This window comes from Contarinia nasturtii, unplaced genomic scaffold (genome assembly GCF_009176525.2).
Source record: "Contarinia nasturtii isolate CC-2019 unplaced genomic scaffold, AAFC_CNas_1.1 Cnas_scaffold_6596, whole genome shotgun sequence".
Taxonomy (NCBI): domain Eukaryota; kingdom Metazoa; phylum Arthropoda; class Insecta; order Diptera; family Cecidomyiidae; genus Contarinia; species Contarinia nasturtii.
This window is the reverse complement of record NW_022203850.1, coordinates 1-12,438: the sequence shown is the minus strand read 5'-3', so window position 1 is coordinate 12,438 and position 12,438 is coordinate 1. Positions and strand designations below refer to the sequence as shown.

Genomic DNA, 12,438 nt, shown 5'->3' with positions numbered 1-12,438 from the left:
GTGAAGAGGCACTTATGAGAAAAATGCCTTAAAATGATATTCTTTCAATTTGAACGCTAAAAGACTGTGTAGTGGAGGTTTTTTGGCACGAGAAACCCGAATCTGATGTTAGTTTTAAGATGCAATCAATTTTTCACAGACTTTTCATACAAAAATCGAAAAAAAAATTCATTTTTGTATGGAAGACTTGCCTTTGTGGTACTGTAATGATGTGAAACTTTGAACAGGCTATTTTTTGGATTGAAATTTCTTTAGACTTAGTATGATTATTTATTTTGATAAGAAAATAATATTCACAAGTTTTCACGGTAATTTAAGTTACTGCAACCATACATAGACCAAAATTTCAGTTTATTCCCAAAATTTCGGTTCCATGCGGAAAAGTCAGCTTGCGTACGTAAGCCTCTTTATTTTTCTCATTCACCTTTTTAGCCAAGTTTCAGTGCCCCAATGGGGTCAAATCTTACACTTTTTTGAAAAAAAGGTGAATGAGAAAAATATCAATTCCTAAGTATTTTTGCATGCTGAGGAGTCCAAAAAATTTCTCTTGTCATTCTGAACAACTTTGTAGTACATTATTTTTTGATCCGATGAACTTTTGAAACATTTGGAGCACCCCCATCCCCCATGGGGAAAAATTCAAAATTCTGCTCAAATAGAAATTTTCTATTTTTTACCCCCAATTTTTTTCGAAATTTTCACCTCCCTGGAAAACCCGATTATATGCGCCACCCTGTATATAAATGGCTGCTATTTAACGCATCTCTTCGCTCGGATTGTGTGAATGCTGGACATAACAATGGTCTCATTGTTTGAAATTTTTAACGTGTTAAATCATTTCATAACAATGACACCATTGTTATGTCGAGTATACGCAGCGTCCGAGCGAAGAAGCGTTTTCAGGCCCCGAACATGATAAAACCGGCATGTTGAAAATTAAATACTTATTTTTTTTGGGCCACCCTTGTTTAACAGCTCTGAATAGAACATTGAAGGTAGACTTCCTCAGGCAGTACCTGATAAGCGTAAAAAATTCAAAATGATCTCTATTTAAAATAAAAAAATGAATTATTAAACGCTAAATGTACCAGAATAACTGAGTTTGTTGCTTGAAAATATCTGCACAGTAAGAAAATATCAGCCGATGCTATACGCAAAACCAACTGGTACGTGCGCTCATACGTTTTTACATCTTTTACATCTAGTGACCATACGATTTTTCGACTGTGCGAAGATACGCACAAAGAGTAACGAATCAGTCGAAAAATCGTGATATTTCCTTACTGTGTGATTATTGCCAATCGGTATATCCTTTATTAGTCGAAAGTTGTTGAATGTTATTACAATTCGAATGCTAATGTTTCCAATGATTTTGTTTCCGATTGAGGTATTTACTCGAATGGATTTGTTCTTAAAATGAAATGGATGAAAATTTGTTACTAACTGTCTCTATTTAAATCTAAACGTTGGATTCGTCGTTGGCATACATAGATGCTAAACATCTTTTCAACTCAATTGAAATGGTCTTATCATTCTTCCATAAATCGATGATAAACCTACAGGAATCAATGTGCTGGCAGAATGCGTGTCTTCCAGTCCAAATGCGATAACTTTTGGAATATCGGGATACAAATATAAACATTGTTTTAAATCTTTAATTTGGTCGCCAATTGAAGGTCGACGAGAATCGAATTCGTAGTCGGCATATGGTTGTAACATAGACACTATTGATTTGCCGTTTGATTTTTCAACCACAGCCACTGAGACACCGCCTGTGTAATAGAAAAAAACATGAAAAACACCGTCACAAATGAAAATAAAATGAATGACTGTACCGAGTATGGTGTCGGTGAAACGCAGTAAAAATGTGCCTGGTAAACATTTTTCAAGCATTTCTTCTGCTTTCTTTCGTTTAATAAACCCAGCAATCAGTCCTGATTGCCATGCATCACGGAGATGTTTGCGTGTTATTTCCATAATTGAATAAAACCATTCGTAGAACGTGAATTTTCGATTTGGCAACGGATCCACACAAAATTGATAGAATGAAATCAAGTTATCCTCGGTGTTTGAAGGCTTGGAAATAAGTTTATCGCCTGAAAGTTGAAGAAAACCGTGATTAAGTGGGATTTTTATTGTCATTCTTTGGATAAAAGGCTGTTCAAGAAAAGGAGGCACCGGAACTGGTATTATTTATATACAAAACGTTGGTGAATCGGTCTTGGCAACGAAGAAATTAATAAAAAAGTGTGCAAACAGTGCCTAATTTTTCAAGTGCCGCACTCAGGTGTTCAGACACAAGAAAGAGCAGCACTTACAAAAAAGTTCCCGCAGCTCTGCTTTAGAGCAATTTCACATTTAAATACACAAAATACATCCCCTTTCATATTTGAACTACATGGCAATGAAAAGTGTTACAATGAGATGAAAGCCAAATTTTGTGCTGCCAGTGAATTGGTTCCAAGCAAAACAACACTACTTACATAAATGATCCAAGTGTTCTTTAGTCAGAGATCGTCCGGCTTGTGTTGTAAATTGTTCATTTAGAATAGACGCCAATTGTGACCATGGTACTTTGTCGACAACTGAGAAAGGATTGCCATCGTTTGCCGAGAATGCATTACGCCATAGAACGGTGGCACATGCCCTTGACGCTTGAGAACTGAATGTATAAACCACAACAGGTGTGGACATGGTCCAGATCTAATTTTGAAAATACATTCAATTTGTTGAGTTATTCAACTAGGGATTTCAAAAAAGAAAACAAATTGTTTGCCGAATAAAAGGGGTGCACTTACATCAATCAGAATATCGTTCATTTGAAATTTTAGTCGAAATAGAAAAACGAAGTCATTTGTTGGCAACTCATTTTCATCTTTTCGTGTGACACCTTTGACGGTTAACCTTTTTAAATTGCATGTTAAATGACCGTTATCCGGCTGAAATTTCATGTCTCCGGTATTGTTTATAACGCAACCGCTAGATTCCGATAATGATTGTTGCTGTTGCTGTTGAATTATTGATTGCGACTCTATAAAACGAAACAAAAATTGTTCAGCGAAAAATTGACTATTCAAACTCTGAATACTTTTGTATATAAAGTCACTTTGTAGGCTGTCATATAAGTACACCACTCAGTGTGGTGAATTCTAGGGGAAAATGACTCGTTGTAAGTTCATAAGTATCTGTAAGTTTCACAAGTTCGCGTAAGTTCTCTTGAGTTCTATATACATTTTTGTAAGTTCGTCCAAGTTTTACGTAAGTTCCTATAGATTACTAGTAAGTTTTTCAACGTCAATTGAAAATCGCAGAATGTTGTAAATGGTAATAAATGTTAGTCATGTTGAATCAGATAGAAAATAATTTGTATAAATATGTCGAGCAGGTTTTCGGTGAAAAAATACCAAGAAATATAAATTCGTCTAATCAGAAAGAGTCGGTTTTGATAATGAATAATCAGTAATAAGTATGAGTGTTGAGAGCCATGCTTCAATATCAAAATCAGGTCTTTTAAGCATGATATCCAATTTACTAATTGGATTGGTATTTTATTTTAAAATACGTTCTACTTTTTTATTCAAATTATTTGCAGCGTGAGATGTAATAAAAAAAAGTTGACCAGTGTTGTGTCATTTGACTACTACATGTGCGACTGTTTCGGCATGTTGACGCATATCGAACTTACAGCAGTGTGTTAATGTATATGGACAAAGCGTAATTTCGTAAAAATTCTCATAAGTAGCGTGCGATTTCATAAGTTCGTCTAAGTTTCGGTAAGTTTTTGGTACAATTCTATAGGTTTCGTCGAACTTATAAGTAGTCATTTTCCCCTAGGGTGAATTATTTCTGAAATGTTTTCGGTGCTAAAAAAATTACGCGTAATAAATTCAAGTATTTTCGCACTACTAAAATGCATAGAGTATTTATATATTGGTAGCTACATAATGAGATTATATACCAACAGCAGAGAACAAAGAAGAAATGCGTAAAAGAAAATTGAAAAAAAAAACTCACCAGACAAGATAGAAACTGATACTCTGATTGTGTTAGATACATTCGAAAACTGCGTAATAAGAACACGAACACTTGCGTCAAACCTATGAAAAAAAAAATGATTTTTTATTTTGGAATTTCCATAATTTTTCCATGAAATACTAACCCAATGTCTTTTCTTATGACTTTTGGTGGTTGTTTTTCCACTATTACACTCGATTTGATCAAATTCTTCAACGAATTCATTATCATTTCATTGAATTTTTCCTCACTGCCATCGATAACATTGGCATGAACGTGTGAACTATAAATTCTTTTAAAAAGCGTACGTATATCCATGACGCATGAAAATAGTTCGTTCAGCCAACTTTGAATACCATCAAGCTCACTTGGTGACGTCGAATTCATTTGAATTTGTTGGTGTTTCCACTTTTTCAGTTGTTCATTGATCAATTCTTGTATTTCATTCAATAAATTCAGCGCATTTTCCATTGACACAAAGATTTCGTTTCGTTTCTCTCGTATTTGGCATAAGGTCCGATCACATTCGTCCAACGAATCCATTTCTTCGTTTTCTTTTGGTGACGTTTCACAATGATTCCATAACTGTTGAATTTCTTCGACATTTTTGATCAGCAGTAACTGCGACCATTCATGACAGTACTGTTCACCACAAGCACACATTTTTAAAACCATTTCACGCAGAACCAAAATTTTTGTCATAATTTTGAATTTTATTTCAAACATTTCGTTGTTGCTCTGGGTATCCACACTTTTTAACACACTCATGGCGACTTGTTTCACAAATTTAGATGAAAAGAATCTTTTTTATAAAAATGAAAGAAAGAAGACACACATTTTAAGAAAAGAACAAATAAACTGATACAATTAAAAAAGGAAGTGGATTTTTATCTTTGATTCGAAGAACAAACGATCGTTTTATTAGATGTAAAAGACTACGTGTCAGAGAGTGTGTAAGACAAATATTTTGTGATCAAAAACAATGAATGCTACGTCAGTTAAAAGCTCAAAGCTTTTTATTACAGCAATGGCAATGCAGACCTCATTAAACACATTTTCTAATTAAAAAAAAAATAAATTGATTGTAGCTTAAATTTACTAATTTAGACTTTTAGATTGAATAACTAAACGGAATTGGTCATTCAGTGATATGGATAATTTAAAAATTGTTCAACCTATAAAACTGATTGTGGTTACATGATGTAACAGCTTTGGAATAACCGATTAGTCATTAAAAAAGCCATAAAAACGCTTATAGCTGAATAACAGCTGAACAAAACCATACCCTCCTATTGACATTTTCAATTATAGTCAAATAAATTCATTCAAATAAAAACCCAATCTTTTTTTATGGAAAACTTACACAAAATTTAGAAATCTTTTTTGAAGTCTGATTTCTTTGAAAAAATTGAAAAAAAAAAAAAATTAAGCAATTATTTAATTCTTTTTCAAGTTTTTCCAATTTTATAAAAAACTTGATGAAATATTGCACTGTCAGGCCTGGCTCTTTACACCATTTTACTTGTGTTTCTTGGTATCTCGCTCCGTATTCTATTTCGTGCTTTCGTAACTTACAATCGGTGTAAAAAAAAACCAGGCGAATGGAACGATTTGAGTGCTTGAACTCTTTCAAAGTATATCCCACAAGAAGATTTGCTGATTTGAAATTATTTCAATTATAACACGATTTTTTTAAACTTTCTTCGTTTTTTTTTTTTAATTTTAACCAATTATTTGAAAAATACAAAAATATTAATACATATTCTATATTAAAAAATTTACTTACAACTTGAAGAATTTTAAAGATACGTACGATTATATCAAATTTTAAATAATGAATGTGAAGATGGCTATGGGTGAAGCCACTTATATAGACGTTTTTAGCCCTTCGTTTCGACGAATAACAAACTTGATTAGTAATCAGTGCTTACGGCGAAAGACAATTTTCGTTAAAATTTCAAATGTGTTTCGAATCAATTTTTCAATAAAAAACTACATAAAATTTGTTTTTTAAAAAACGATAAAATTTCTTTATCCGCAAAGTCCATCACAATAAATACAAATAGTGCAATACACTTAAAATAAATTTGTGTTTTATTTTAAAATCATTGATAAAAGCTACATATGTTCGCAGAAACCATAGGACGAGCCTAAATATGTCTTTTACATGTATTTATATGAAAACGTCATTCTCTGAACTTTAGAAGAATCCCCCTACACTAATGTAAGAGGAACTAAAAGAAATTGTTTGTGCATTGGATAAATTTCCAATATTGTATATTAAATAAGACATGAACCACCAAACATTTTGTTAGTTCGATGTTTATAGGATAGATACAGCGCCATTCAATGTCTGACAACTATACCATAGGACAATGGCAGAAACCAAATTTCATAACAAAAATGTAAAACTCTTATTGGTAGTCAAATAAAATAAAACATCATACATTCATCTTTTACAATAGTTTATTTTCGAAAACAGAAACAAAATAAATATTTTTTTCTTCATATATCAATAAATATTAGTTTTATAAATGTTAAAGTTTCAATATTTCGATATTCATCGGATAAACAAGCGTCATTGTCACATTTGATTGGGATCAAAGGATCGTTGTGTGATTACTGGTTGTGGAACATCGAATCTATCGCTATTGAGAAAGGAAATCAAAAACTATAAGATTGAAGATAGATAAATTTTGATAATTACCTTGAAACTGATGTCATATTAGGCGAATTGGAATAACTGACGATCGGTCGCTCAGATGGCACAACAAACAGGCCTATGGATTCAATAAGATTTTAATGAGAAGACATTTTAATTGTTTTTCAATTTGGACCAGTAATTTGGGTCAAATATGGGTCAAACAAACAAAATTCCCCCAACGAATCATTGATTATTTGATTGCCCAAGAATGAATGCTCTACTTCTATTTACAACTTATTGAAATGTACAGATCAAATGAGATCACATGAAAAGTATATAACATGTTACGAATAATAAATTAGCTGGAAATCGATTATAATTACTCGATTTGAATGACATGAATCACTAAGTATATATTTCTTCAGTTCTTCAGAGACGAACAAAATCAGATCAGACAGAAATACTATGGAAAAATTCGATGAACGAGCTGAAGAAGGAAAGTCAATGGATTAACAAAGGGTTGTAATGTGCTCAGAAGAAATACATTTGATCAAATCTCAAGGCATGGAAAAACATCGTGTTACAACAATATCACTCGTGTTTTTCAATAGAAAAATATCACAAGGCTCACGCTTTATGATAGTGATCTTATTGAGTTTAAGCTGTCACCATTTGATTGATGGTGCATTTTTTCTACTAAAAACTGAACACGCTTTGGGGTTTTTGCTTTTAAACTCTGATATACGATTTTTGCAATGTTTTTTTTATTAATAACAATGTTGTTGTTATGAGCAAGCATCGTATGTTCAAAAAAGATTGACGCAGTTGCTTGATGATGTTAATTTTCTTAAAAATCTATCATCCATGTACACAACACATTTTTGTCCGTAAATTAATTTTTTTTGTTTTTGAGCTTTTGACTCCAGAGAGTGGAATTTTTTAGATCTTTTGGTTGATTTGAATTATACATATTTTTTTACATTTTAATGAGACATACTTTTGTGGTGTACGAATTTTCGGGTTTTGATGTTTTCATTTTTGAAAAAGCCAAATTTCGAAAAAAAGATTCATGATAAAATTATTGTACATAATTTGTACATTTTAGAAGTATAAACGATTTGACTTCTACCGAACCCATCCAAAAACGTGAATAGCTCGAAAAAAAACTATTTTCGAGTTTTTCCGAATGCAAACTTTGGAACCAAAAGGGATCGAATTTCAAAATGAGAGATGGTATTGAGCAGCAAATTTGGACCAGAGTAAAGGTCACATCTTTTAAGCGAAGTGCACCAAAGCTTTGCTTATGAGTAGTCTCAGTCCATGACCATTGGTGACAGTTTTGGTCGATTTTTAAAAGAATTTGAAGTAGAATTTTCCACCCTTCTAAATAAGTCATCGATACTTTTAATATCTAGTTAACATGAATAAAACTTACGTTTTAAATTGACATAGTCGCCATTCGTTTTAACATTGGTTGAAGTTGTTGTAACATGTTTTCGAAAAGCTTTGTCCTTTGGAATTCCAGGATAGATATAAATAAACTCTTTTATATGTTTGATCAGATCCCCAATTTTGCGAACATTTTCTTTATTTGGTCGTTTATCATTATTTTCAAAGTCTCTATTTATAAATGGTGCCAGATGTTTTACTTCCAGCATTCCGTCATTTTCTTCGACCCATGCAACTGAGATACCACCTGTTTTAATGGAATAATGATCAAAATTTCAATAAACATGACATGTCTTGTCGACTGACGTCATCAGAGCTGATGAATCAAATCAATTGCATTGAAAGCAAGTGTTGTGTCACCAAGAGTACATAGATTCGCCATTATCTGATCTGGTACAGTTCATTTTTGAAATTTTTCATACTTGACACTATTTTGGAATTAATAACTTTTCGAAATTATCACTGTGGTCGTAAAATCATCTCTGAAAAAAAAGGAAATTTTAATTCTTTTTCAGAGATGATTTTACAAACACAATGGCAGTCCATGAATGATGATAATTTCGAATAGTTATCAATTCTAAAACAGTGTCAAGTATGACAAATTTCAAAAATTAATTGTACATTGAATCTTTTTAAAAATATTTGATTTTTTTATTCAAATAAATATAAAAATTGAAATCATTTGATTTAAGAAGCATAATTCAAATCAATTAAATCATTTGATTTGATTTCAAATATGTGCGACCGTTTAATTTCAAATCAAATTATTTTATTTTTGATTTTCATTTAAAATCCACTTTTGAAATCCCTGGCCCAACCTCATAATACTTACCCAGTTCAGTGTCGGAAAATCGAAATAAAAACGTCCCCGGCTGACAATCGAGCAACATTTTTTCGGCCTTACTTTTGCTAACGAACCCTTCAATTAATCCGTTCTTCCAAGCGTCTCTAAGATATTCACGAGTAAGTTTCAAAATTGCGTAAAACCAATCCCAGAATGGAAATTGATCGTATATTTTAGTTTTTCCAAAATCTAACCAAGATATTTCATCATTTTCTACTAGATTTGCTGCACAACATTTTTCATCTGCAAATATGAATCAGACGGTGATTTTAGCGAATACAAAGACAGATAAATCGAGTCTTTGTTGTTTCACTTACACAAATGATGCAAATGTTCTTTGGATAAAAGGCAGCCCGTCAGATGATAAAATTTTACACTCAATTCCCATTCCATTTTCTGCCATGGCACTCGATCGGAAACAGTAAAGGGAATGCGATTTTCGCCAAAAAACATATTATCCCAAAAGATTGTGGCATACGCGTGAGGTTCTTGTATTACATGGACGGTGAAAACAATTGGCAGTGAAAGGGTCCAAAGCTTTATCATGAAATAGACAATTTTTGGAAAAAATTATTTCAAGAAATTTCGTAATATTGAATGAAATAATCAAAATCTGTTTTTAAATCATAGAAAATGAACGTACATTCAATGGTGTGCCGTCGATTTGAAATTTGGATTTAAAGAGCAAGGCGAATTTTTCATCCGTTACATTAACGTTTGTCTTCTTTCCAGTTCTTCTTTCCACTTTGGATATTTGCATATTGTGTAGCTTGCACGTAACACGTTCTGGATTCGATCGATCTTTTGTAAAATTTGCCGTTTGAGTAACAACCTCGCCAGATGATTCTTCCAATGGAAATGCACAATTGTGTTGCAATTGAGCTTGAGATGCTAATCGAATGAACAAAAATCAATAAATAAATCAATTTAAGATCCCTTTCACTTACTAGGTTCTCGGAAAAGTAATATAAAAGTGGAAAGTTTCTGAAGATAATATTTTGATTGGCCAAAAGTGATATTTTTACAATGAAAGCACTTGAATTGAAAAGCAAAGCGGTTATTGGAACCGACGAAGTGCGGGCACTAGTCCATATAACTTCCGCAGTCCCTATAACAGCTCTGGATTGAGGCCAATATAGAAATGATTGTAGCTTTTAACTGCTGAAAATTATTGAAAAAAAGTGCCAAAAATTGACCGATCTTTGAACACATATGAAATGCATCCGTGAGGGTTGCTTGCTCCTCGTTTAAAGCCAAACGACTTTAGTAACCCGTATTAGAAGAATTCACGATTCATGTACATTCGGCACACCTTCGCTACTTAGGGGAATATCAACAGTAGAATTCACTGCGACATGGTAAAAAAATATCAAGTAGCCATATGTAGATTTTGTGCGAACTTTCTTTGACTGTGTATGGCTGTGAGCAAACACATGCATTAGACGCGCGACCCAGGGGCTTTTATGTTAAAATGAATACTACGATTTCAGTAAATATTGAAACATAATGCTGAATATTCAATGAATATTGTATGTATATAAAGAATATACACAAATAAATGTGTATAATTGCATAAATTTGATGAATATTTCGTGAATATTTCGTGAATATTTCCTGTATATATGAAATATACATATTTTGTCATTCTCTTTTGTGCGGACTTTCTTCGTTCCTGTGTCGCTTACTGTGAATATTCACAACATACAGTAGAAAATACGAAATATTCACTAGAGATTTATGCCGTATATATGATGAATAAGACGTGTATATTGTGAATATTATGTGAATATTTCGTATATTCATATACATAAAAGCCCCTAGCGCGCGACAGTTCGCATTGAACAACTCAGCGGCTGATATTCCATAAAGCAGCGATGATGTGCCGAGTGTACACGAACCGTGAATTGTTCTAATGCGCGTTACTGAAGTCGTATTGGCTTTAAACGAGTCTCTTTATGAACTCACTCGATAATAGCGACACCTTAACAGTTGAATCATCCTTATCCATTTTAATAAAGTTGGGCAATAGTAGACGAACACTCGCCGCGAATCTATAAATTTCGACAAGAAATTTGTAATTCATCATTTTCAATTTAATTTTTATTTCGTTACTCACCTGACATCCTTTTTGATAACCTATAATAATTGAATATGAAACTTTGAATATTTATAATTATAATTGGACAAAAGTTTTTTTTTTACCTGTGTCGGTTGTTCCTCTAAGATCAAACTATTCGATACCATTTTATGCATGAGATTATTAATTTTTGTGTTTTCCTGTTCCAATACGTCGGTTATTTTTGCATCGATGTGTGTGTAATTAATGACGTTTAAAAGTTTGCGTGCATTCACGACGCTGTTTAAAAGATATTCATAACGCATCTGAATGCCATCGAGGACTTTCTTGAGATTTGAGTTTTTTTCGTTGGGATCGATTTTCGTCGTTGTATTACAATCACCATAACAGGTCATTAATTGATCTCGTTTCCATTTGCACAATTGATGATCAACCATAGTTTCAATGTTAATTAATGAATCGCAAATGTTTTCGATTGATTTGCCGATCATGATTCTGTACTGATTGATTTTTTGTATGCTTTCATTCCAGCTATCAATACTAATCTGAATTCCACTCTGCGGTGGGTTCGGTGAATTTTTCAATTCTTGTAACTTTCGCGTATATACGACGTATTTTATCTCTTTTCGATATTCTTGAATAGATATATCACATCTTTCGATCGTACAACTTAAATTATGAAGCTGTTCGTCGATTGTATGCATTTCAACATCACCAATCAATGACATATTGCAAATTCACAAAAAAACGATTAAAATAGAAGAAAATTAAAGCTTCAATAAAAATTTAAAATTTAATTGAAATTACTAAAAATGATTACGATTCACCGAAATTCACTGATTCAAAAAAAATTTGAGATTTTTTTTTTTAGTGCGACCGGAAACACGTTTGCACACACTCAATTCAAAATGTGTATTAAATTATTTGATTTCATCGAAAATCGAAAATGATTCGTTCACATCTGATTACATTCATTCCTAGAAATTCGTTTTCTATTAATTCGGTAGATCCGAATGGCACTGACTGGTATTAGATTACGGTATAACTGACGTCTGCAACAACAACAAAACATAAACTAAAACGTCCACGACAGTAAATTATGCTCAAACTTGAAATAAAAAAAAACTTTCCTAAGAAATGCAAACACGTAAATTATCAAAAATACTTTAAAATAGAGCAAAAAAGTGGAATTTCACATAGCAAGAATTATATGCCTGCTTGAATCAAAATGTGCTGGACTTAACTTTTTGAAATTTTTTAAGAAAAAATGTTGAAGAAAAAGTGCTGATTCAAATATTGGCATGTGTGATTCTTCAGGCGCTTCCATGTGGCTTGTTGAAATCAAATACAAACCTATCCCAAATATTGATTAGTTTGCGAAAATATAAGATATTTTCGATAAACTTAGTA

General features: G+C 32.4%; 2 protein-coding genes across 2 annotated transcripts; both read right to left on the bottom strand.

The window, feature by feature from the left end:
• Positions 1-1,560: 1,560 nt before the first annotated feature.
• Positions 1,561-4,677, bottom strand: LOC116351914 (signal transducer and transcription activator-like; the record flags this gene model as incomplete). The annotated part of the gene is made up of 6 exons (XM_031784073.1): positions 4,160-4,677; positions 4,015-4,097; positions 2,799-3,031; positions 2,484-2,703; positions 1,836-2,096; positions 1,561-1,772 (listed from the first exon to the last, which is right to left on the bottom strand). Coding segments are annotated over exons 1-6 (1,527 nt in total), but the record flags the coding sequence as incomplete, so codon positions are not given.
• A 1,912-nt stretch (positions 4,678-6,589) lies between these two features.
• Positions 6,590-11,756, bottom strand: LOC116351916 (signal transducer and transcription activator-like). Its single transcript, XM_031784074.1, has 9 exons — positions 11,154-11,756; positions 11,068-11,087; positions 10,917-11,002; positions 9,595-9,842; positions 9,269-9,488; positions 8,940-9,194; positions 8,094-8,354; positions 6,722-6,794; positions 6,590-6,662 (listed from the first exon to the last, which is right to left on the bottom strand). Exons 1-9 carry the CDS (start codon positions 11,754-11,756, stop codon positions 6,599-6,601), a joined length of 1,830 nt encoding a protein of 609 aa, XP_031639934.1. The 3' UTR covers positions 6,590-6,598.
• Positions 11,757-12,438: the final 682 nt, after the last annotated feature.

What these genes read in the sequence shown, in the direction of transcription:
- LOC116351916 (XM_031784074.1), bottom strand. Translation starts at nt 11,756, where the DNA reads ATGTCATTGATTGGTGATGTTGAAATGCATACAATCGACGAACAGCTT. An exon ending in TAAGGTGTCGCTATTATCGA is followed by an intron (nt 9,843 to 10,916) that starts GTGAGTTCATAA and finishes TCATTCGATTAG; the next exon opens with CATCTCAAGCTCAATTGCAA. An exon ending in ATTTTCCGACACTGAACTGG is followed by an intron (nt 8,355 to 8,939) that starts GTAAGTATTATG and finishes CCATTAAAACAG; the next exon opens with GTGGTATCTCAGTTGCATGG.